Source organism: Malus domestica, chromosome 05 (assembly GCF_042453785.1).
Source record: "Malus domestica chromosome 05, GDT2T_hap1".
Taxonomy (NCBI): Eukaryota; Viridiplantae; Streptophyta; class Magnoliopsida; order Rosales; family Rosaceae; genus Malus; species Malus domestica.
In genome coordinates, this window is record NC_091665.1 from 43,610,018 (window position 1) to 43,635,118 (window position 25,101).

Here is a 25,101-nt window from a genome sequence, read left to right on the forward strand (position 1 = left end):
ATGATTCTCACTTTGTGCAAAAGCCAGATGGTTTTGGTGCGATGGGTTTCCTACCTGAGCAAAAAATTATTGTTGCCTTGGGGATGCTTGCATATGAAACATATGCAAACTAAGTCGACGAGACAGCGAGGATGGGAAAATCAACCATCACTACAAAAAAATGGGCCTTTTGGGACGATCAAAACGCGTCACGACAGCATCTAAAAGCGTCGTAATAGTCCTTTTACGACGGGCTTACAACGATCAATAACGCATCGCAACAAAGTGATGTCGTAAATGTTTGGTCTATTATATGTGACGCATGAGCATATCGCAAGTACTATTTACTATGGGCTTGCAACGGCTACCAACGCATCGCAAATAAGTGGCCTCGGGTTTAAAAAAAAATATTGGGCGTCAAATGGGACGCCACAATTATATTATTTTAACAACTTCACTAAAATTATTTTATGTGAAATTTACTACAGGTTCCAAACTAAAATAAATTATGTAAATTTCTATAAACTACATAAGAATTGTTATTAGTAATGAACTATAAATTAGGTAAATTATAATACAATGTATGAAAGCAACACTACACTTGTACTTAAAGTCAGTTGAATGGTCGTATCAATTATAGTATTATACACCAACGACATCATGTAGTCTTTATCTAGAACCTGCAACAAGTGACATACAAATTGCGGAGCTCCTGACACATATGAACACACAGCGCTAGAAATGGACTTCAAAGCTCTTGACACATATGAACACACAACGCTAGAAACAGATCGTGAAGCTCCTGAAACATATGAACACACAGCATAAGTAAAATTATACATGTCCAACTTGTAGGGGAGACAAAGTTGACACTAATATCACCTGCTTTGAATATTTCAGCTTTCCATGGAATTCATTGTAATCTCCCTCTTTAAGTGCCCTCAAACAACTGAATTTTTACAAGAGGTAACACAACATTTTCTTAGATACTTAAACACTAACATATATTACGATTTCTTCACTTATATGGGACATTCCTATTGCAAATGGTATATCAAGTATATCAGAAAAACTGGTACTTGTAGAATTAAACTTTCAAGAAAAATGGCTAACCAGAATGTCAAACATGTCCATTGCATATAAATCCTTGGCAATACAAATCCAGATCATGCATACAACTAGTTTGCTGCAATGACCCAATCAAACCTTTATACGGTTTCCTCTGCCTCATTGCATTTTCCAATATGGGTGTGGATAAACGATATGTTGATTGAGTCTCTTCCACTGACAAACTTCTGGAACCAAAATCCATAGTACTCAAGGGCCTTACTCCAGTTTTCCTCATGCTCGAAGGTAATGATATGAGAGCTCAACCTTCAATACCATCACCACAACACAAGAAAAAAAAACATATCCAAATATAAGAATATTCATATGTTTTGAATATAATTTATCTTTGGGACCTTGGACAGTACTATACAGAGCCATGCTTACGAATGATAGTGTTTACCTACACAGGGACATCCTCAAAGCAGAGTGATTAACCAAACTCTCCACCATACCCTGAATGAATTGGAAACCTAGTTGAAATTACACATTTCATCTAACTCTGGGACCAAAAATTGATCAAATTTTCACAATGAAGATAAGAGCATTCTACCCAAGCACTAATTAAATGGAGAATTCAATTTCCCCCGAACTTCTTTCTGGTCCAAATGTTCTAACAGTTCAAAATCAATTTTCCTAATCCAAACAGCAGTACACTAACATTGACCCTATTTTGCTGTTCTACCCAACTTAAGGACAACTAGTCTTCTCAGTATATTCGAACTATGCACTCATTGAAAGAAGTACAGTCACAATCAGATTTATACTAGCAAATTTCAGTTCCATAATAATCAAATTCTATCACATATTTTCATGATTATAAATACTAAAATAGAAGATAATTGGTAAAATTAATACCTTGCAAATAGAAAATTCTCAAATTCCACTGCACAGCATGATCTCCCAATTTCGCAACTTTCTGATACAAAGCGATGACCTTCTCCTTGAGACCTCTCCGCAGTATATGAGCCTGGCGTCCACCATAGCCATGGGGGACCTAGAAGCTGCACTCCTTAGAAACGCGTCGAGCGCTTTGTCCGTATTCGGACTGACTCATCCGCGGCTGTGCTTGAACCGCTTCCTCCACCGCATGTACATCATCACATGCCTCAGCTACAGCAGCGCCTCGCACCAAGCCTTGCACACCAACAATGGCGCTCAGGCTTGGATGGCTGAGCGTCAACTCGATTCAGCAAGCATAAAAATCAATTCAAAAAGAAAACCCTAAAAATTACTTAACTTACTGAATCGGAAAAGAGGGAAGATGGTTGTAGTGTCTTACAAAATCTCCGATTGTGCTCTGGGATCTCAAATTTTGCTCCAAAGTTTCCGATGATTCCCCCAAAATCTCTGATTGGATATATTAGGCCTCTTATTTTTCAGTTGAATAGGAAAGTGGAGAAGGTGCAGGAAGAGAATGATGATTCTAGAGAATGAAATTGAAGGCGCGCTGGATTGTTTTCATCTGAAAATAAAGCGCCTAATTGAAAAATTAAAGAATTTAGGCGCTAAATTTTATTTTGTCCTTTAGGATGTCACAAATTTTACTTAGCGTCGCTTATATTGTTATTTACGACATTATTTGTGACGTTACTTGTACAAGAGTCGGGAATACTTTTGAGCTAACATTTAGCGCTAAAATTTTCTTTTATTTACAACGGCCATGTTATCTGTCGCAAAGGGCCTTTTTTTTTAGTGCATTCTTAAGTCTCTGATGAGATTTTCCTTAGCAATCGAATCTATCTACACCGCAGAGTACCTCCGGACACCTACTAATATGGACTTGGAAAAGCTTCTGAAGAAGGGCGAGATGCGAGGTTTTTCAGGGATGATTGGAAACATTGACTGCATGCACTGGACTTGGAAAAATTGTCCAAGTGCATGGCAAGGCGATTATGGGGATAGAAAAGGATCAAAAAATATCATTTTGGAGGCGATGTCATCTTTTGATACATGGATTTGGCACGCTTTTTTCGGTGTTCCGGAAGCTCAAAATGACCTCAACATCCTCCCCCAATCCCCAGTGTTGAACGATGTCCTGCAAGGAAATGCACCAAAAGTCACGTACTGGGTCAACGGATGTATGTACGATTGGCCATACTACCTAGCAGACGGCATTTACCCAAGGTGGGCATCGTTTGTCAAAACAGTGCCACGTCCACGAAGTACAAAGGAAAAACACTTTGCAAGCTGTCAAGAAGGGTGCAGGAAGGATGTGGAGCGTTGTTTTGGTATCCTCCAAGCTCGATGGACGATTGTCAGGGGTGCTGCCAGAATGTTTGATGTATAGTTGCTTCAATCCATCATATTGACGTGCATTATTCTTCACAATATGATTGTGGAATATGAGTACGATTATGATGCCGTTGAATAATATGAGCCAGACACGATGAACAATTCAAGAACACGTATATATTGTGCTCATGACGCCACCGAAGAACCCGTGCAACATGAGCCATTAGAAAGGGATGGACGTTACAATGAATTGGTCATTCAACGATATGCTGCACTTCAAAGGCCATATATGCACAATGTTCGGCTAAATGACTTGATAGAGCACCAATGAGCATTGAAACAAGCTGAAGATAATTAAGTTCATTTAGTGTGTTTATTTAATTTTAGTTGGTGTGTTTTTTTTAGTTCATTTTTAGAGAGTTTTTTATTATTTGGTATGTTTATGTAATTTTATTTGGTGTGTTTTTGTCATTTGAATAAATATTCTCTTAGTATAAATAACTTACCAAATTAAATAAATTTACTCTCACCTTAAATAAAGTACTAAATTCAATAAATTGGAAACAACATAAAGTACTCTATTCAATAAATAATAAATTACAACCCAAATTGATTGGAAAATTATGGGCTCTGATTACAAAAACTACTATATTCATCATCACTTAACCAATTTGTGGTGCTAGAATGATCTTCTCTTGTCGTGCTAGGACCATCTTCTTTTGCACGCCTCCTTCGCACCACGTCCGCTTTCTCCGACTTCCAAAAATATTTAGAATTTAGAGACTTCCCTTTTAAAGGCATGTTCATAATTTCATAATCTCGTTGAGCCATTCTTTCTTCTCTAACCTATTCCCCTTCTTGCCTAAGTATCTATCTTTCTCTCTGATTAGCTTGAAATTCTCTCTCAATAGCTGCAGTTTTTGCCTCCTCTCTAGCCTTATCAGCCTCAAATTTCACCATTTCCCGCGCCAAAGTCAATTCACCTTGGCGAGCATGTTCTTCCATGTATTTTGCATAATCATTCTTGGAAGCACTCCCTTTTCTCTTTGAAGCCTTCTTACCTTCAGGCCTAATTGGATAACGGGTTGAACCCGACGCTTGTTTAGGGAAGGGTGTTTCAGGCACTTCTTCTACATCATCTTCATGAACATGCGAGCCATGATCGGGTGTAGAGTGTAAATAGGTGTTGTTCATGAAAACTTCTGGACTGACATGCACAACTCTGAATTTAGGACAATCTTTGACAATATTCCAACATTCCCACCAATTGAATGATTTCTTTTTGCTTTTGGTTTTGGCACCATACCAAGCTTGTGCTTGAAGTTGCTACACAATGCGGGATAAGAAATAATTATAATGAAAGTAGGTAACAAATAAATAATACAAACAAATAATTATAATGTAAATTTGGGTATAGTACAAACAAATAAATAATATATTGCTACCTAATCCATGTAATTTTCCCTATTTCGAAGATTAGTACTACCTTGTGCCAAGGCGTCTATCAACATACTAAACGATTGGCTAAGTAATTTCCAACTACTGGACATCGATTCTTTGGTTCTTTTCACACTCATTTTCTCAAGAATAAGACTCCACATTTCTCGCAACTGCATCTTATTACCCGCAAGCAAACTATGAGTAACTTCAACACAGCTAGTATACAACGCAACATCTTCAAGAAGCGATCAATTTGCACCTACATCAGTAATCATTTTGTTGAAAAAAATTGGATTGAAGCTTTGAGAGAAAGATATGAATTTGATTGAAAGTAGTTGAGAAAATATGAAATTGTGGTGTAAGGTAGATGATAATGATAAGGTATTTATAGAAAAGTAAAAACAATTTTTTTTAAAAAAATTCAGATTTATTTTCAGATTTTTTTAAATTTTTTTAAAATTTTTATTGAACTAATTAATCTCTGCTGTTGGATTTTAAAAAAAAATTGAATTCCAACACTCCAGATTGTGCCATGTGTCACAACGGTAACTTTCCTTAATTTTAAAACTATATTTTCTTTTATTTATTTATTTATAAAGCAGAATAATATCAACCGTTGATCTCAAATCCAACGGTTAATATTAAATAAGTTTATTTTTATTTTTATTACCGTTGCAAATTTAACGGTCCAATTTAAAGAGTCGTTGAACGGGTCGTGGGAAGCCATGTGGCTTCCCAACGGTAACATCGGCATATTGCGAAGCAGGCCCCGGCTTCTAAAAAGGTGTCGGCTGACGCGCCCCCATGCGCGGGTGAGGTGCACGCACCTGACAGAAAAATATATATAAAATTGGGCTGACGTTAGGATGACGTCAGCCTTGGCGTCACATCCACTCGGGCGAGCGAGCTGGCAATTCCTCACAGGCCTGTCCCTCGGGCTCCCACACGCTGGAGCACTTTAATCGGGCTATCTGGCCCTGTTCACTCTCCTTCCCCCCGAGCACCAGCTCACGCTGGAGTTGCTATAAGTAGACCTCATCGAGAAAAAACAAAACCCAAATTCCGGGCAGCCCTACCTATTGCTTTGCTCATCCTACCCCTCACTCTCTCCTCCAACTTTTCCTTCCAGGAGTCCTCCTCTCTCTTCTATCTGGCATCGCACGACCCATCTCTCTTCTCTCTGCCATCGGACCCCTCCTCCTCTCTCTCTTCTCTCTCGCATCACACGACACCTCCCATCTCTTCTCGCTGGCATCGTTGCAGGTTAGGCCTGCCTGTGTCGGCCATCCATTCGAAAAACCCAACCACAAACAAAACCCACCAACCCAGTCATAGCCCAAATCCGCAAAGCCCATACAACTAAACTTTGAAAGAAAAAAAAAAGCCCAGCCGAAATCCTTAGAGCAAATGCATGTCCATAAATAGAGTGAAATTGAGGTCCAAAAACTATTCATTTGTACAGTGCAATTGAAAAGCTTTATTTAGACTAAAGTAATATCATTGTCAAACATTTTTCTAAGGTATTTGATGCACTTTGATAAGAAGGATGAAGAATAGTAGTAGTTACTATCAGGTGAAGAACCACAGAACAATCCTCGACACTTTTATCAGTCGAAATAGTTGAGTTAAGGGTTTGCTGGTACTTAATTTAAAATAAGTCAACAATCTTTGTATTATTGTCGCTAATAACAAATTAATTACAATTAATTATATTTGATTGGAGAGATTTTTCAATGTGATTGTCACATAGGATGGTATACCACGTGTTATTATATAAATAATGGGATATATGTGCCAAAATATTAATAACTTAAAATATATAATTTTTCACTACTTACATAAAAATACATAATGTATCACCGTGTTCCATCACAATTAAAAATTTGTCGTCGTACTGGATCAGTGAATTAGTAACTTCAACAATATTCTCTACAGTATCTTATTCCTTTTCCGCGTTGGCGCATTCACCAGTACCACTCCCACCTTTATCTGTAAATTTTGGACACACCATATAAACGTTAAAAGAAAAAGGACTGCCCTTTGCTGTCGTTTTACCATGCATGCCTGGCAGGGTTGTACTAGTCATGAACCCAATCACTTCGATGTCTACCTCATCTACAGAATTCATCAATTAACATGTGGTTTAATATCGATATTTTGTCATCATTTCGTGTCTTTTTTTATTCTTCCTAGAAATTTGGTAACGTTAAAATTGAGTAAAAATTGAGTAACGTTACTCTTATCATAATTTTACATTGAAATTTACTACGACTTTAAGGGAGTGTTTGTTTAACCTTCTTAATCTTCACTGGATTGGATTGGATTAAGTATTAGTGTAGTCTTGTGTTTGGTGGCTTGCGGGATTAACATTAATGGCACTAGGTGGGACTCGCTTTCACAAACGGCTTCACTAGCCGGTCTTAGCGAGAGACCCCGAAACCAACGGAACCAGCTAAAACCTTCCATCGTCCTCGCTTGCCTTCAACCACTCTCGCTGCATCCATTATCGCCTTTGTCTGCTTCGCTGCCCTGGGAAGAAAATTCCAATTGGTTGTTGCTGCTTGTAGCGAAGAAGAAGAAGAAAGAGTCCCTGTTAGAAATCGAATCAACGGGGAGGAGTGAGAAACTTAGACACAGAGAGAGAGGTCGTTGGGACTGTCGAAAGTCCTCTCCTTTTTTGTTCCGATAAAATTTCATGTTCTATTCTGAATGTCGTCTCCGACCTCTCGACTGCGTCCTTTTGGCTGCAGATTCGAATTGCAGTCGCTTGGCGCTTGGTGAACATCGCGAAGAATAAGAGGGATATGCCCTTTTTTGTATTAAATTTTCATTTCTTTTTTGTTGGGTTGGATTAAATTATGATGTTTTTTGGGTTTTTTTTTTTTTTTTTTTGGGTTTTGACTGGGTTGAAGTTGTAGAGTCTACCTGCAATTTGAGAATAAGAAGAGGGATATGCCCTTTTTTATTCATATAATAATTTTGATAATAATAAATTAAAATATAATAATAATCTATAGTTAGTTCACATTCTTAGTCGGACACTGCACCAAACGCTTCACTAAGTTAGTACAACTTAGTCTAGTTTAAGTCAGTCCAGCTTAGTCCCTGCAGCTAGTCCAGTCCGTAATAGTCCGGTACAACAAACGCACCCTAAATGGCCTATGAGTTGAACTTGCCTAATTAAGTTTTTAAATTTCATATACTTTTAATTGAAATTCTAAATCAAAATTAAATTGATTGCCTTTTTTGGGTTTCCTTCTCCCACTCTATCTCCATTCATATCTCGAGCTGATCCTCGCGGCCTCAATCCCACCCCTCATTACCCTTTAATTATTCCCTTTCCCATCTCCACTCTCACACAGTCACACTTCGTCCAAACTCGAATGACAAAAATTGAAAAAAAAAACAAAAAAAAAATCCCAGAACCATGGATTTTCATCTCTTGTGATTTTTCCTTTTTTTGCTGACAATTTTTTTTTTCAAATTTTGTGGTTTAAAAGGAGACGATCAAATGCCCGCATGTAAAATAGAAATTCTAGCATTTGAATAATGTTAACAAAAGAAAGTGATGATGGCATTGACAAGAGGCAGGGAGGTACATAAAATAGGGTTTGATTGATTCCTTAATCTTGAGAAGCAAGATGACGATGACAAGAGGGTGGGCGGAAGATACAACGAGGACAATTATAAATTAGGGTTTGAATTTCTTAATTTTTATATTATTGAAAATCATAGTTATTTTTTAATGTATGTGATTATTTACCTCATTTGTCATAATTTTTTTTTGTCAAATTACTTTAATTATGCGTCGAACCACAATATTATATATTATATTTTAAACATTGCAATACTTCCTCACACATTTTCACATGAAACAATACTCAAACTAATTACACGGATCAACTTGATTTCCTAAAAAAGTTGAGATTTTACGCAGCCTAAAATTAATATAAAGAAAACGAGTTTCGTTTATTTTTATGGAACACGACACTCTAATTTTTTTCAAAAAATCATGAGACAAATTGCAGCCATGAGCCACGTGAACCTAATAACTTCCGTCAAAGGACAACTCTGACTCGACCTCATCCTCAATGGAGCTATGAATAATATGAACTTTAAAATAATAAGGTTTGTGAAATGTCATGGTGACAGTCAAATCGTATAGAATCGATTAGTACAGAGAGTAGTGGGATCTTCTTAGGATACCCCTACAATTCGTCCTGTGTCTATTGTCTACAACCTATTCGACCTTGAACCTAATTTAATTCCGTATCAAACGGCCCGTGGGTGTGTTTTTGTAAAATCGTGTTTGTCTATTTTCATTAATATAAAAAAAATATCTTAAAAATTTTAGATATATTTTTCAAAAAGAAACGATAGTAGATTCATTGATTGAAAACGTCATTACATGGTTTGAAGTACAAGAAGCCTCGTTGCAGCACACATTCACACTCCTGGCTCAAAGAGAGACAAAACGTGCTAGCCTATGGACAACAGAGTTAGCTTGGCGGTGAGTATGGTAAGAATAGCCTCAGTGATTGATAGGAGCAACACCTTGATATCTTCCATAATCTGTCCAACTGAGAATAGATTGATAGACGATAAGGAATGGGTTTAGCAAAGAATGTGTCAAAAAATGGATGTCCCCAGATGCCAACCCTATGGCACACACTTTGAAGGGCTCACTCCGTAACATTTTCAAGGATTCAAACCGTCTATATTTCAATTCATCATTCATATACATCTTTGCAAAAAATTAAAAAGATCCAAAATCATTAATACATTAATTTGTAAAGAAGAAAAAGGTCAAATACATTTGGCAAAGAAATGCGAGATGACAATCATTTAGTTCAACAATCAAATGAATTCGGATTTGGATGATTTTTCGTACACATGATTTATGAGGAAATACCTAACTCTATCTCTATGTATATTATTTCTCGGTACAATTAAAGCAATCATTTTTATGCAACTAGTGGACAGTGATGAAGTTAGGAATTAGTAGGATGAGGGGCGAATTTAAAAGAGTGCAAAATTCCAAAAAAAAAAAAAGGCGCTACACATTGGTTATCGGGATTCGGCCCAAGACGTAAGGCAAATTAGGAAAGAAAATAGACGGGCACCTAAAGGTGTTAGGCCGCAACTAGAGCGCCTAGTTGGGAGCTGAAGGCTCAGGAGGTCCGAGCATGGTTGAGAAAGGAAAGACGCACGGACTTTGTTTTTAATCTAGAGAAGGAACACAACTATTTTCCAAGGAAGAAGACAAGCAGATGGGAACTTTTTCTGCCAATCCCACGTGAAAAACCTTGCCTATTGTTAATTTGTGCAAAGCATGCTACAAAGAGTTTTCCCATTATAAATTCAAAGGAAAACTAATGAAAAGAATTTGAAAGTTTTGAGTTTTAACGATTAGGATAAAATAAAGGGTAAAGTGAATAGTACTATAATTGACTTTTTAATGTAAAAATATGATTTTTCGTTAAAATAAACAGTACCGAAAATTTTTCGTTAAACTTCTCTAAATTCAATAGTTCTCAGAAGGACGAATTGTAGGAGTATCCTAAGAAGATCCCACTGTATTTTGAAAAAGAGAGATCAGAGATGAAGAAAAAAGCCATGGTTGGTATTTGAAGAAGGGACGTCCTTGCAAAAGTGTTTCACACAGAGGGCGCATTTGGGTCTGTTACCATGTGCATAAGCTGCCATGATTTGTCCAAAAAAAAAATAAAAAAAGCTGCCATGACAAACACGTGCACAATCTTTCACTTTCTGTACTAATCGATTCTATACGATTCGGCTGTCACCATGACATTTCATAAAACTTTATTATTTTAAAATTCATATTATTCATGAAAATTTTAACGAAAAATTCTTGATACTGTTCATTCTAACGAAAAATCAAATTTTTTTATTAAAAAGTCAATCCTTATATTATTCATTTTACCCTTTATTTTATCTTTATCATTAAAACTCAATATTTTCAATTCATTTTCATTAATTTTCTTATTATTTATAACACAATTGAAGATGAGGTCGAGTCAGAGATGTCCTTTGACAGAAGTTATTAGGTTCACGGGGCTTATGGCTGCAATTTGTCTCATGATTTTTTGAAAAAAAAAAAATATTTTGTGAAAAAAATTAGAGTGTTGTGTTCCATAAAAAAATAATGAAACTCCTTTTTTTTTTATATTAATTTTAGAGTGCGTAAAATCTCAACTTCTTCTAGGAAATCAAGTTGATTCGTGCATTTAATTTGAGTATTGTTTCATGTGAAAATGTGTGAGGAAGTAATGTTTAAAATAAAATGTATGAAATTGTGGTTCGACATATAATTAAAGTAGTTTTATGTAATTTGTCAAAAAAAAAAAACTTATGACAAATGAGGTAAATAATCACATACATTAAAAAATAACTATGAGTTTCAATAATATAAAAATTAAGAAATTCAAACCCTAATTTATAACTGTCCTCGTTGTATCTTCCGCCCACCCTCTTGTCATCGTCATCTTGCTTCTCAAGATTAAGGAATCAATCAAACCCTATTTTATGTACCTCCCTGCCTCTTGCCAATGCCATCATCACTTTCTTTTGTTAACATTATTCAAATGCTAGAATTTCAATTTTACATGCGGGCATTTGATCGTCTCCTTTTAAACCACAAAATTTGAAAACACAATTGTCAGCAAAAAAAAAAGGAAAAATCACAAGAGATGAAAATCCATGGTTCTAGGCTTTTTGTTTTTTTATCAATTTTTGTCATTAGAGTTTGGATGGAGTGTGACTGTGTGAGAGTGGAGATGGGAAAGGGAACAATTAAAAGGAAAACTAATGAAAATGACTTGAAAACTTTGAGTTTTAACGATAAGGATAAAGTGAATAGTTCCAGGATTGAATTTTTAGTGTAAAAATGTGGTTTTTCGTTAAAGTGAACAATATCAGGAGTTTTTCGTTAAAGTTCCCATAATTAAAGGGTAATGAGGGGTGGGATTGGGGCCGCGAGGATCAGCTCGAGATATGAATGGAGATAGAGTGGGAGAAGAAAACCCAAAAAAAAAGGCAATCAATTTAATTTTGATTTAGATTTTCAATTAAAAATATATGAAATTTAAAAACTGAATTAGGCAAATCCAACTCATAAGCCACTTAAAATCGTAGTAAATTTCGGTGTAAAATTATGTTAAGAGTAACGTTACTCAATTTTAACGTTACCATATTTCTAGAAAAAAAAAAAAAGACCTACTAGACCGACCCCAGTGTCTTATTTTCCCACTCAAATGATAATCTTACCCACCATAAAAAATTAAAAAAGTAAAATGTTATTTCCCCACCCACCATTATTCCCAAAATAACCATAATAATTTTTTTAAATAACTCTAATATATCTTTAAATAATATTATAATTAAATAAATAAAAATAGAAAAAATGAAAGAAAATGCAAGACCTAAGACCTAGGGCCGCCCTACAGAGATCCCGGACCCCCAAACCACTATTCTTCCTCCTTTTTTGTCAAAACTGCATATCTCACACTCAATTCTCTTTTTTCTCCATTGAAGTTTCTCGCCTTCGTCCAGCACACGCTCATTCCTTCCACCAACATTTCCGTCGATTCTAACCCAAATCTTTCCCAACCTCTTTCCCCCAAAGATATCACACCCCACCCGCCATTATTTATTTATTATTTTAAATTATTTTTTGTCTTTTCAAAATTTTAGTATTGAATTAAATAGGGGTTTAAGAGTCTTCTTTTAAAAGGTTAAATATTTTATTAACATTTTTATTAAATGGTGAGTGGAGAAATAAGGCATCTGGACGATGAAAAAATAAGACATCTGGATGGAAATATAACCACTCAAAGAAAAAAAAAAACACGAAATGATAAACAAAATGTCGATATTAAACCACATGTTAATTGATAGATTCTGTAGATGAGGTAGACATCGAAGTGACATGACGAGCACAACCCTGCCAGGCATTCATGATAAAACGACAGCGAAGGGAAGTGCTTTTACTTTTAACGTTAATATGGTGTGTCCAAAACGTACAGATAAAAGTTGGAGTGGTACTTGGTGAATGCGCCAACACGGAAAAATCTCTCCAGTAAGACATAATTACTTGTAATTAATTTGTTATTAGACACAATAATACAAAGATTGTTGACTTATTTTAAATTAAGTACCAGCAAACCCTCAACTCAACTATTTCGACGGACAAAAGTGTCCTGGATTGTTCTGTGGTCCTTCATCTGATAGTAACTAACCACTACTATTCTTCATCCTCGTGACGGCCAGCTGGTCTGCACATCAGAGTGGATCAAATACTTTAGAAAAATGTTTGAAAATGATATATTTAGACTATAATTGCATGTGATTTAGTATCTCCTCCCTTAATGAAACAATTTCGAATCTCCCCTCTCCTTAGTATTAATAATTTTTAAAAGAAGTTTTTGAACTTTAATTCTTAAAGAATATTAAAATTTAATAAAAATCTGACGTTAGATTACACATTAATTTTAGTCCCTTAATATGATGTTTGTTTCTTCACACAAATTACGATGTTTCCATTTTCTATCACAACTTACCAATGATACTCAAAGTTCTCTTACTGATCAGTCCATAGAAGATAAAATAAAGGGTTCTTTAGATATAAACTAAATTTGTAAACATAATATGTAAACTAATGATTGGATTATTATTTAAATGTTGATAAACATGCTTATTTATTATTGGTAACACATCCTTTAATTTGTAAACTTAATCTAGCATTACTCCAATATTAATTATGCATACACATTTTTAGTGTGAGGTCCCCCATTTTCCACTATAAAAACATCACACTCCCATTTCCTTATGAATTGCAGAGTGCAAAAGGAAAACCAATTCAGCCATGACTTCATCTCCCTTACCACCAACTTCTACAATGGCCGCCCTGCACTCCACCACCACAACCACCCTCTTCCGCTCTCCTTTATTCCCAAACAAGTCCCAGACTCCACTGCAACGAAAACCCAAACAATGCCTTGCGGGCAGAGTGCGCTGCAAAGCAACAAAAGGTGACAATGATAACCTAGACCAGGGCTTAGCAAGACTCGACAGGAGGAACATGCTGATAGGTTTAGGCACTGGGGGTCTCTACAGTGCGGCAGGAAACTCATTTGCTTTTGCAGCACCGGTATCCGCCCCAGACCTGACCACATGTGGCCCTGCCGACAAGCCAGACGGGTCCACCATCGATTGTTGCCCACCCATCACGACCACCATCATCGACTTCAAACTCCCCGACCGAGGCCCACTCCGCACAAGGATCGCTGCCCAGGACGTTGCAAAAAACCCTGCATACTTGGCTAAATACAAAAAGGCCATCGAGCTGATGCGGGCACTTCCAGATGACGACCCGCGCAGTCTCGTCCAACAGGCCAAAGTCCATTGCTCCTACTGCGACGGTGGATACCCACAAGTCGGATATTCAGATTTGGAGATCCAAGTTCACTTCTGTTGGCTATTCTTCCCGTTCCATCGTTGGTACCTCTACTTCTACGAGAAAATCATGGGCGAGCTCATTGGGGACCCAACCTTCGCCCTCCCCTTCTGGAACTGGGACGCGCCAGCTGGCATGTACATTCCTGAGATTTTCACCGATACGTCGTCATCCCTCTACGACCAGAACAGAAATACAGCGCATCAGCCCCCGAAGCTCCTGGACTTGAATTATGGCGGGACCGACGATGACGTCGACGACGCGACACGAATCAAAGAGAACCTAACAACGATGTACCAGCAGATGGTGTCGAAGGCCACTTCTCACAGACTATTCTACGGAGAGCCCTATAGCGCAGGGGACGAACCAGATCCTGGCGCCGGAAACATTGAGACCACTCCCCATAACAATATTCACCTTTGGGTTGGCGACCCAACCCAGACAAACGGGGAGGACATGGGGACCTTTTACTCTGCGGGGAGGGATCCGCTGTTTTACTCTCACCATTCCAACGTGGACCGCATGTGGTCTATATATAAAGATAAGTTGGGAGGTACGGACATAGAAAATACCGACTGGCTGGACGCAGAGTTCTTATTCTACGACGAGAAAAAGAATCTCGTGCGCGTCAAGGTTCGGGACTCGCTCGACACTAAAAAACTCGGGTACGTGTACGACGAGAAAGTCCCAATCCCATGGCTGAAGTCGAAGCCGACGGCTCGTAAGTCGACGAATAAGAGAAAGGCCACAGTTTCATCTTCTGATCTTACTACAACGTTCCCTGCTACATTGTCGGATACAATCAGCGTCGAGGTGACAAGGCCGTCTGCGACGAAGCGGACAGCTGCCCAGAAGAAGGCACATGACGAGGTGCTGGTGATTAAGGGGATTGAGTTTGCCGGGAATGAGCCTGTGAAGTTCGACGTGTATGTGAACGATGACGCGGAATCGCTGGCTGGGAAAGACAAGTCGGAGTTTGCTGGGAGTTTTGTTCACGTGCCGCATAAGCATAAGAAAAATATTAAGACGAACCTGCGACTGAGCATTATGAGCTTGTTGGAGGAGTTGGATGCGGAGACAGACAGCAGTTTGGTGGTGACTTTGGTGCCGAAAGTTGGGAAGGGGCCAATCACCATCGGAGGGTTTAGCATTGAGCTCATTAATACTACCTAAGTATTATTTAATGTTATTGTTGTTCTTCTTGTTGTTGTTGGGTTGGCTTAATCGTGTTTTTCTAGCCAAGTAATCTTGACTGTAATGTGCTCATCTACTGCTTATGTGGCAGATAACGGTTGGTGTTCCTCGTGAATAAAAGCACTATTGTGTTTCGGTGTGTTTATTTATTGAATAAAGAATTGATGGTAGAGTTTAATCATAATTTTCCAGAATTATTGATGATTGAGTTCTCAAAAAATTAAGAGTATGTTTGGTATCTTATTCAAAAAAAAAATTTATCATTGTACAAAACACTTCTTAAAAACATGTCCTAAGAACAATTTTTGTTTAAAAGTCAAAAACTTTTTTGGTATGAAATTCGTAATTGTTTTTAAAGAAAAAAAAAACTCATCCTATAATGTGAACTTGTAAATTCAAAGAGAGAAAAAAGAAGGAGGGTAGAGAGAAAAATGGGAGAAGGAAAGAAAGGGAAGAGAATGAAATAGGAAACATCCTAACCCCATTTTTATTTAAAAATTGTTTTAAAGCCTTAAATGGTGAGCCGGTGGGGCCCACCTTGTTTTACTTTTTTTGTGTTTTCCGGTCTCCCTCTCTCCTCTCTCAGTTCTCTCTCCTGTGTCTCTCTCTCGGACCTCATCTCTCTCCCTTGCTGCAACTCCTTTTCCCTGAGCAACACACAGCCACGCCATCTGCTGAGGACATCACCATCACAACCTCTGCAATTTCCTTTCGGCGAGCACCGCCCCTTTCGAGGCCATTTCCGGACAAACTACAGTGAGTTGGCCAGCGTGTAAGGTATCAATCTCTTCATCTCGCTGAGAACTACAACTTTCCTTTTTGTTTCACTCAATTTCGTTGAGTATTGAAGAAGTTATACTCATTTGAATCTTACCCAGTTTCCGGCGACCTCCGAGGCTTTCGAGGCATTTTCCGGCTAAACCATGGTGAGTTAGACGTCGTGTGAGGTACCATTCTCTTCGTCTCTTCAAGGGCTACAACTTTCATTTTTGAATCACTTAATTTTGTGGAGTTTTGACAAAGTTATGGCCATTTAAAATGGGTGTGGATTTCCGGCCGAATTTCCGGCTTTCTCTCCCATTGGGTCCGGCGACCCACCAAACCCAAGGCCTTTGGCCCTTCCCTGCCAAGCCCAACCCTTTTGGTTGTGAGGCCTTTGGGCTGTTAGTGCGTGTGTGTGTGTTTGTGTAGTATGTGGGAGTGTGTGTGTGAGTGTGTGTTGTGTGTGGATTTGGGCTTAAGCCCAAACCACCCCTTTTGTACTTAACCTATCCAAAACCAAAACCCAATAGGTCATAACCCTTTTTAACCTAAGCCTAGACCCTAATCCAGATTCAAGCCTAAAACCCATTTGACCTAGTTTGACCGTTGACCCCCGGTCAATGTTGACATTTCGGGTTTTTGTCCAGGACCCTTCTTAGGGTAATTCGATGTTCTGAATCCGTTTCCAATGTCTGTTTTTCCAAATTCAATTGCTATTATATAGTTTGATTTATTGTACATTTTTGTATTTAGGGGCAATTATTATGACTTTTCCATCTTCGCTTGTGGCGCAGCTTTTGGCATCTAAGTATTGTGAGTGGACCCCTTCTAAAATTTCATGATTTTATAGTTTAATTGCATAAATGATTAGCATGCCTACGAGTTTATGATTTGATTTATGTGAAGTTTGTTTATTAAATATATTGATTTTCGTCTCGTGTTTTTTGTGAGGAATCAATTGTTGGCCCATATTGAGCTATATTTTGATATATCGTGTTTTCTATAAAAACCATGAACTGGTAGACTATCTGATGGATGACGATAGGATGCTAGAACATATTTTCAAAACCCCTATTTATAGTATAGACGATGGCTGACTTTATACTATGAAGTGGTTATTTTTTAGAGGCATAACTATTTGTGCGTACCTAGTGGACACTATGCCGCATGGGGCGAGGATCTGGTGTTGGCAGTTAGGCCAGGAGAAATAATCCCTAGCTACGGGCTAAGGGACATGGAGCAGGCATTGGGCCGGGAGTTGGTAATCTCTGGCTACGGGAGCAGAGACCACGGAGCAGGCATTGGGCCGGGAGTTATATTTGTTCAGTGATCTTTCTAGCAGTACACCGCGCTTACGAGACGATCTATGAAACGTTTACTGTTTTGATTTCCGCGATATGACTTTTGAGATATTTTTGGCATGCTAAGATTTTTATTAAATCCTTCACTTACTATGCTAGTAGTTTTCACTATTAAACTTTGGGGATTAGTATGTTGATAACTGTTTTATTATTATTGTATATATGAACTTGGTCCCCTCACCTTTGTTTTGCGTCCCCATTCAGGACTTAGGATCAAGGCACCTAATCCCGACGTCAAGACACTTCCGCAGCAGCATCTTTGAATCCTCTCGATGTATGACCCATTTCTTTATTCATTCAATTTTATCTTAATTCTTTTTAGTGATTAGGTTTAGTTGTATGCTCTGAACACGTTCCTAAATTATTAATTCATTGTATTTTAAATTCATAACCCTTATTTATTTCTTATTCTTAGCTTTTGTATCAATTAATGGCTTTCGTCACCCTTGGGTGTCGGCCATCACGTATCTATCCTGGTATTTGGGGAATATCAGGGTCGGGGCATGTCAGAAAGGAGAGTGGATCAGAAGAGAGAGAGAGAGAGAGAGAAATATGAGATGATCGAAGGAGTAAGAAAATTGGAGGAGTGAGAGCAATGATAGAGATAAAAGATAAGGGATTAGGTGCGAGAGAAAAGGGAAGAGAGAAATAGTGATCTTTAAAATTAAAAACTCTAAAAACACACTTTTGGTGTTTTTATGACATAGGCTAATTCTTAAGTTAGTTTTGAGTCTAGTTTTTGAAAAGGTTCATGTCAAACAAGTTTTTAACACTTAAAACTTGAAAACTGATTTTGAGTTTAAAAAGTTGGATTCAAATTGAATACCAAACATGCCCCAACGAATTCTAATTGTGTAAAATTGTTTATAAAACTAGTACACTACGTTGCTATTATTGTTGACTAGCAGAGAGCACACATTTTGTGAATGTGAACAATTTCTCTTAATAAGTGTATATTTTATTAATATTACATAATTACTGATTTGTCCTCTTTATGTAAATATTATGTATCAAAAGAGAGGGTAAAATTGAAAAAATAAGTATAAAAAGAGGGTAAAATAGGAAAAATAGGGATATGGTTGTCATTTTGTCAAAGGGTACAAAATTACTATTGTATTAGCTAGTGACCACCAAGATTATGAGAGTGGATCCCAAGGATCTTCCAATCACATCCATTCATCTTGCATCGTGGGATCAATTTTCGTCAGGTACTGTTCATATTCAATTTTAAATAAAAAAATTTACAATAATTTCTGACCGCACAATATATGATGAACGAATATGATTTGAGAATTTTCAAGATCTTTACAAAGAGAATCCGACAAGGATCCTTTCTCTTTTTTTCCCCCCAAAATTCATTCCAACCCATGACCTAAAATTAACCTAAAACCTAAAACTGATATGCGGGTCAAATACCGGCCCAATTTTAGACCACAAAACAAAATGGGCCCCACCAACTGAGATTGAAACCGGGGCTATGAAACCCACTGCCCAAATCGAACTCGCCTACGCGCTGAACGCGCTAGGCATTTGTTGTGGGGTGACAAACCCACGTGGGGTTGTTCCTCCGGGTGTCAGACCAATAAGTAGCCCAACGACTACTTTTCTTCATCCAATAGCCCAATTTAAATGGGTCGTTGGTTAATCCAATGGTCCAGGTTCAAATTATTTTTTTTTAGTTTTATATTGATATATTTGTTGAATCCAACGACTTAGATCGAATATAATCAAATCTAACAGTAAAAAAAAGATCTAATGGTCCAAATTTAAATCCAATGGCTAAAATAATTTAAAAAAAATTATTTAACTTAAAATTCAACCAAAAACTTTATAAATACTTATGTATTTGTTTAAACATCCACACAAAACTCACTTTTCTCCTACAATTCTTCCAATTTTTCTTTCTACCATTTCTTCTCATTTCCAAATTTTTCAAGATGGCAAAAGAGTATGTTAGAGGTCATAATTGGACCTTTGACGAAGATATTGCTTTATGTTTGGCATGAATTTCTGTTAGCGAAAATGGTGTCGTCGGCACAAATCAAAATAGAAACGTTTTGTGGGGTAAAAACGTTGATAAGTTCCATGAAAACTCCAATGCCGGTCGAAGGGAAGTTGGTGGTGTTTATGATTGGTGGAAGATTATCAACAAAGCATGCACTTTGTGGAAGGGAAGCTTGGAGAGAGCCACGGTTGACATGCCTAGTGGAATGGGTGCCTCAGAAATTGTGAGTTTCTTTGTTGATATTTTAGTTGTCATGTACATAATAGTATTTAGCAACTAATTGTTTTTATGTATTTGTTGCATAGGGTGACAAAGCAATGGCAATTTACAAGACAAGAACTACACCAAAAAATCAAGCTTTTAAGTTGCATCATGCTTGGAACATCCTTAAGGATTGTCCGAGGTGGCGAACCGATGCGAACCAACAATGTGGAAGATTATTTCATAGTGAAGCCCCACCCCCAAATGATGTCAATGAAGGTGTGAATTTTGCCAACAATGAAGGTGTCGAACAAATGACCCTAACTTCTTCTTTTGTAAGGCCACCGGGTAGAGATAAGCAAAAAGAAGCAAAGAGAAAAGGGAAGTCCCAAGATGCAATATGTGCACAATTTGCTAGCGAAATTGCAAGAATGAACAAAAATTATATCTCTCGGCAAGAAGAATCAGCCCAAATGTGTTTGGCCATGAAGGAAGAAGGGGATAGGGAGCAAGAAAGGTTCGAAATTAATTTGATGATGGAGGACCTCGACAAACACACTCCAGAGAGGAAGAAATACTTACATGGTAAGCAAAAGGACATTTTATGAAGGAATGACACAAGGAGTATATTTCAAGATGATGATTTCATCTCAAGACTATCACCCAAGTCCATCACCAAGTCAAAATGGTGGATATCATTATTAAGTATATGTAGTTTATGAGTTTTCGATTGTGTTAAGTTTATGTGGTTTATTAATTGTTTTTTTTTTTGAAGTTTATGTGGTTTATTAATGGTCGTTTGTATTAAGTTTATGTGGTTCATCATGATTTTCATGTATTGATTTAGTGATTTTTCAAAATTTATTGGAATTTAAATATTTTTAGGTTAAAATGTTCATAAAATTAATTTAGGATGGTCTACATAATTTTTTTTAAAATAGTTAATTTAAAAAAAAATTAGCCTGAATTCATTCTTTGATAATCTCGGGCTAAAATTTTAGGCCAAAATGGTTGGAGCAGAAAAGCTGTTTTTTGGCTAAAACCTAAATTTTCTAGGCTAAATATTTTTAGGTTTTAGGTCAGGGTTAGAGATGATCTTAGCTTCTATGTTGTTGGCGTCTAGTGTAGAATAATTAAAAATGTGAATCTAAAAAAAACTTTTTTTCGAAGTCTTAACCTCAATCTTCTATTCTTAAAAGTTTAAGATCACTATAATTAGTCTAGAAAAATTCTAAGGAGATTCTCTTAAAAGTAGAACTCTTTATGTCTGTCACTTTATGTTTTTTGCACAGTGTTTTAAAGTGTTCTTACAAGAATTGACGTTAAACAATAAGCAAAGTCGCGAAGAGTCCTACTTTTAAAAAAGTCACTTAGCATTTCTCTCTGTCACTTTATGTTTTTTGCACAGTGTTTTAAAATGTTCTTACAAGAATTGATGTTAAACAATAAGCAAAATCGCTGAAAGTCCCACTTTTAAAAAAATCACTTAGAATTTCCCTTTATACAAACATGACTACATGAGTTAATTAATAATTAATTTAATTTCATGTTTTTCTTAACTAATAATTATTTAACCCAAACATATGATTCTAGGGAGTTTTAACAAAACACTCCCAGTACTGTTCATTTTTAATGAAAAACCACATTTTTACCTTTAACTGGCACTATTCACTATACCTTTAAAAATGACTTTTCGTTAAAAGAGAAGTTTTTTGGATTTTTCGTTAGTTTTCCTATGATTCTATCCCTTGAAAAAAAAATCATATTTTATTTGATGAATGAGCAAATGTATAGTCAATAGTGTGTTCTGATGTGACCAGTACGTTATATTCATACAATATGCAATATATAGTCAACATTGAATAGCTATATCGCTTGTCCTTGCTTGGTAAATCAAGGATAAATGATCGAAACCAGATCCCCTCTAGAGCATGAGGACCGGAGCCTGCTGAGCAACCCATCCGGATTCTTGAAATTTGATCTAATAGTTACAACTTGCAATTATTATAATTTTTAGAGGAACCCTCTACTTGTAGCTGTTGAATCAAATTTCAAAGACCCGAATCCGAATAGGTTGCTCAGCATGCTCCGGTCCCCATGCTCAGGAGGGGGTCCGGTTCCTAAATGATCATAGGTTTTTTCAGCTTATACCTATAAACCGTGTCTGATAATTACATAAAGCTACGAAGGGCATTTGTGGAGAAATTTTTAATTGTAACAAGAACACAAGTGGTACACCACGTATTTTAATTGAAGTCTTTGTTAGACGAAGTCAACCGTTGGTGGTAACCAACACTTCTTGAAGAGTCGTGCTGTGCTTAGGAGTCTTATCTCCTTGTTTATAGGACTTCCTTTTTAAATTATTCTTCTAACTGAAACTGGTTGTTATCTTTGTAGATTTAGCCCCAGTTTGGGGTTGAGGTGATTTTAAAAAAAGCTCCTATGAAAAAAAGCTGGGAGTGTTTTTGGTGTTTGGTAAACTTAAAAAAAAGGGCTTATTTTGGAAGCTGCTGTGAGAATAAGCTGAAATCAAAGGAAAAAGCTGAAGCTGCAATTTGTAGCTTTGGAAAACTGGTTTTTTTTCAAAGCACATATAACTACAGTGCTCCTTTAATGAAAAGCTCCACTATCAGACTGTTTTTTTTTTCCAAAAGCACTTTTACAAAAAAGCTTACCAAACACTCTGCTGATTTATTTCACAGCCGCTTATTCTCACAGCACAGCCGCTTATTCTCACAGCAGCTTTTTTTCAAAGCACAGCAATACCAAACCAGTATCTTTTGAATTTTGAACTTTTGTGTAAGTAGGGTTAATTCAAACCCTGATCGTAATCTGTAAGTGGTTATAAGTACATGCATCCCACACATTCAAGGATATGCAATTGAAGTGAAATCTCTGTGTTATTAAGTTTTACATGGTATTGAGCCTTACTGTCTAACGACAACGATCCATATTTGTTTTTCCTCGCTTCCAATGGCTGAAAACAATGGTGCTTCTTCTCAACCATTCAATCCCGTTTCCCCAAACAATCCCACCTATCCCTTTTCCTCCATGACGTGGTAAACATTAAGCTAGACAAGACCAACTACCCACTGTGGTTGGCCCAAATCTTTCTTATTCTCAAGAGTCGAGATTTAATGGGGTATGTTGATGGCACTCTGGTGTGTCCCTCGAAGCACATGCCTGGTGTGGCAACTGTTAATCCTGCCTATACCTTCTGGATGCAGCAGGATTAAATGATCATAAGTTGGATCAATGGCTCACTTACTGCATCAGTTTTGTCTGTTGTGGCTAGCAAGCGAAGTGCTAGAGCAACCTGGGAAGCGCTCGAGCAGCGGTATGCTTCTTTTTCACAAAATAGGATTTTATTTTTGAGGAATGAATTGTTGCAGACAAAGAATAGTGATCTTTTGGTAGCCGACTATTTGGATCGCATGAATGTGATTGTTGACAACCTTGCCCTAGCTGGGCAACCTGTGAGTGACGATGAATTAGTACAGATTGTGTTGAACAATCTTGGACCAGCTTTCGAGATGACAGTCAGTGTTGCTCAAGCTTATGATACACCTATCACGTATCTGACTCTTGAGGTGTTATTGTTAACCATTGAAAGAAGAATGTTGGAGCATGCTGCTCCTATGGTGGAACAAGCTTCTGTTACGGCCTTTGTTGCTGCAAGAAGACGAGGTGAAGGTCGTGGTGTTGGGCGCAGTGCTTCTCCTTTCAATCGTGGTGGAACGTCGAATCAACGAGGATTCAACCCTCGTAATAACAACAATCAACGCTATGCTTCTGGAAATGGGGAACGATGTGCTTCTACTGGTGAGCATATTATCTGCCAGATATGTGGCAAACCTGGTCATCCAGCTCTGGATTGCTATCAACGAATAAACGCTGCTTTTGAAGGCCGCATTCTTACCAAGCGTCTCTCTGCCATGGTATCGTTTCCTACTACTCTCAATAAACAAAAAAATGGCAATTGGTTACTGGACATAGGAGCCAATGCGCACATCACTCCGAATCTGCAAAACCTGGTAAACCCGAAGAAGTATAATGGTAATGATAGTGTTGGTGGTGCAGGTAAAGACTTTGGTATTTTGATTGCACATTATGGTTCTAATAAAATTAATATTGATGCTTGCTCATTTAATTTACAAGACATCCTACACTGCCCTAAAGCCTCAACTAGCATCATTTCTGCCCACAAGTTTACATTAGACAATGACTGCTATTTATTAATCTTCCCACATTTTTTCCTTGTAAAGGACCTCAAGACCCGGATGACGCTTTTTCAAGGGAGATATGAGAACGGCTTATACCCGTTTTCAGGTGGCGGTTGACAACTTCCAAATCAAGTTAAAGTCTTTGTAGGGGTTCGAGTTTCTGTTCAAAAATTGCACGTCTTGGTCATCCTGCCAGTTCAACAATAAAGTTTTTAATTGCAAATAAATTGGTTCCAGTTCATGGTACCTCCAATGTCACCTTTTGTCAGTCTTGTCCATTAGGAAAGAGCACCAAGTTGCCTTTCAAAGTGTCAGTGTCTGTTTCCAATTGTCTTTTGCAGCTTCTACATTCTGATGTTTGGTGTTCTCCAATTATTTCCAATGAAGGTTTTCGTTATTATGTCCTGCTTGTTGATGATTACTCAAGATATTCTTGGATTTTTCCCATGAAAAATAAATCTCAAGTCTTTGAAATATTTATCTAGTTTAAGGCCAAAGTTGAAAATATGTTCAATTTAAAAATTAAAGCCATTCAATGTGATGAAGGTGGTGAATACAAAAGAATTGCCTTTCAAAAGTTTTTAGCACTTCATGGGATTTCTCAAAGATTTTCGTACCCTAAACATCCAGAACAAAATGGACTTGCGGAGCGTAAAAACCGACACATTGTTGAAACTAGTATTGTGATGCTTTCTCAGTCATACATACCTACTAAGTTTTGGTTTGATGCTTGTTGTACGACAACATATTTGATAAATAGGTTACCAACCTGTTTGTTGTCTAACAAATCACCTTATGAGAAGTTATTTCATAAACCACCAAACTATGATATCCTAAAAATTTTTGGTTGTCAATGTTTTCCGTGGTTGATGCCTTATACACAAAATAAACTTCAACAAAAATGCAAATCATGTGTTTTCTTACGTTATTCATTGACTTATCAAGGCTATAAATGTATGAATTTGTCCACGAAACGAGTTTATTTGTCTCGCCATGTCCTGTTCAATAAGGACTTTTATCCTTTTCAAGGACTCACATCTTTTTCTGAAAGCGTTCAAACACATGGTACTTCTTCTTAACCAGATCTCTTATTTAATTTTCCTTTACACACATCTCCTT

General features: G+C 37.2%; 1 protein-coding gene and 2 long non-coding RNA genes across 5 annotated transcripts; 2 read left to right on the forward strand and 1 right to left on the reverse strand.

The window, feature by feature from the left end:
- Window positions 1–515: 515 nt before the first annotated feature.
- LOC103434756 (uncharacterized) lies at window positions 516–2,615 on the reverse strand. Of its 2 annotated transcripts, XR_011581633.1 has the most exons (6): window positions 2,369–2,580; window positions 1,945–2,258; window positions 1,490–1,542; window positions 1,093–1,353; window positions 862–928; window positions 516–781 (listed from the first exon to the last, which is right to left on the reverse strand). It is a non-coding gene; the product is annotated as an uncharacterized lncRNA (long non-coding RNA). The 2 variants fall into 2 exon arrangements; XR_011581634.1 differs by lacking the exon at window positions 1,490–1,542 and having other exon boundaries at window positions 2,369–2,615.
- A 10,815-nt stretch (window positions 2,616–13,430) lies between these two features.
- On the forward strand, window positions 13,431–15,614 carry LOC103434754 (polyphenol oxidase latent form, chloroplastic). The gene has a single exon (XM_008373108.4). It carries the CDS (start codon window positions 13,646–13,648, stop codon window positions 15,407–15,409), a length of 1,764 nt encoding a protein of 587 aa, XP_008371330.3. The 5' UTR covers window positions 13,431–13,645; the 3' UTR covers window positions 15,410–15,614.
- A 306-nt stretch (window positions 15,615–15,920) lies between these two features.
- LOC103434753 (uncharacterized) lies at window positions 15,921–17,944 on the forward strand. 2 transcript variants are annotated; one of them, XR_003773912.2, is made up of 4 exons: window positions 15,921–16,207; window positions 16,309–16,377; window positions 16,946–17,005; window positions 17,758–17,944. It is a non-coding gene; the product is annotated as an uncharacterized lncRNA (long non-coding RNA). The 2 variants fall into 2 exon arrangements; XR_529322.4 differs by having other exon boundaries at window positions 15,959–16,207; window positions 16,309–16,356.
- Window positions 17,945–25,101: the final 7,157 nt, after the last annotated feature.

Bases quoted from the DNA above. Each gene is read 5' to 3' on its own strand.
- LOC103434754 (XM_008373108.4), top strand. From the start codon at position 13,646: ATGACTTCATCTCCCTTACCACCAACTTCTACAATGGCCGCCCTGCAC.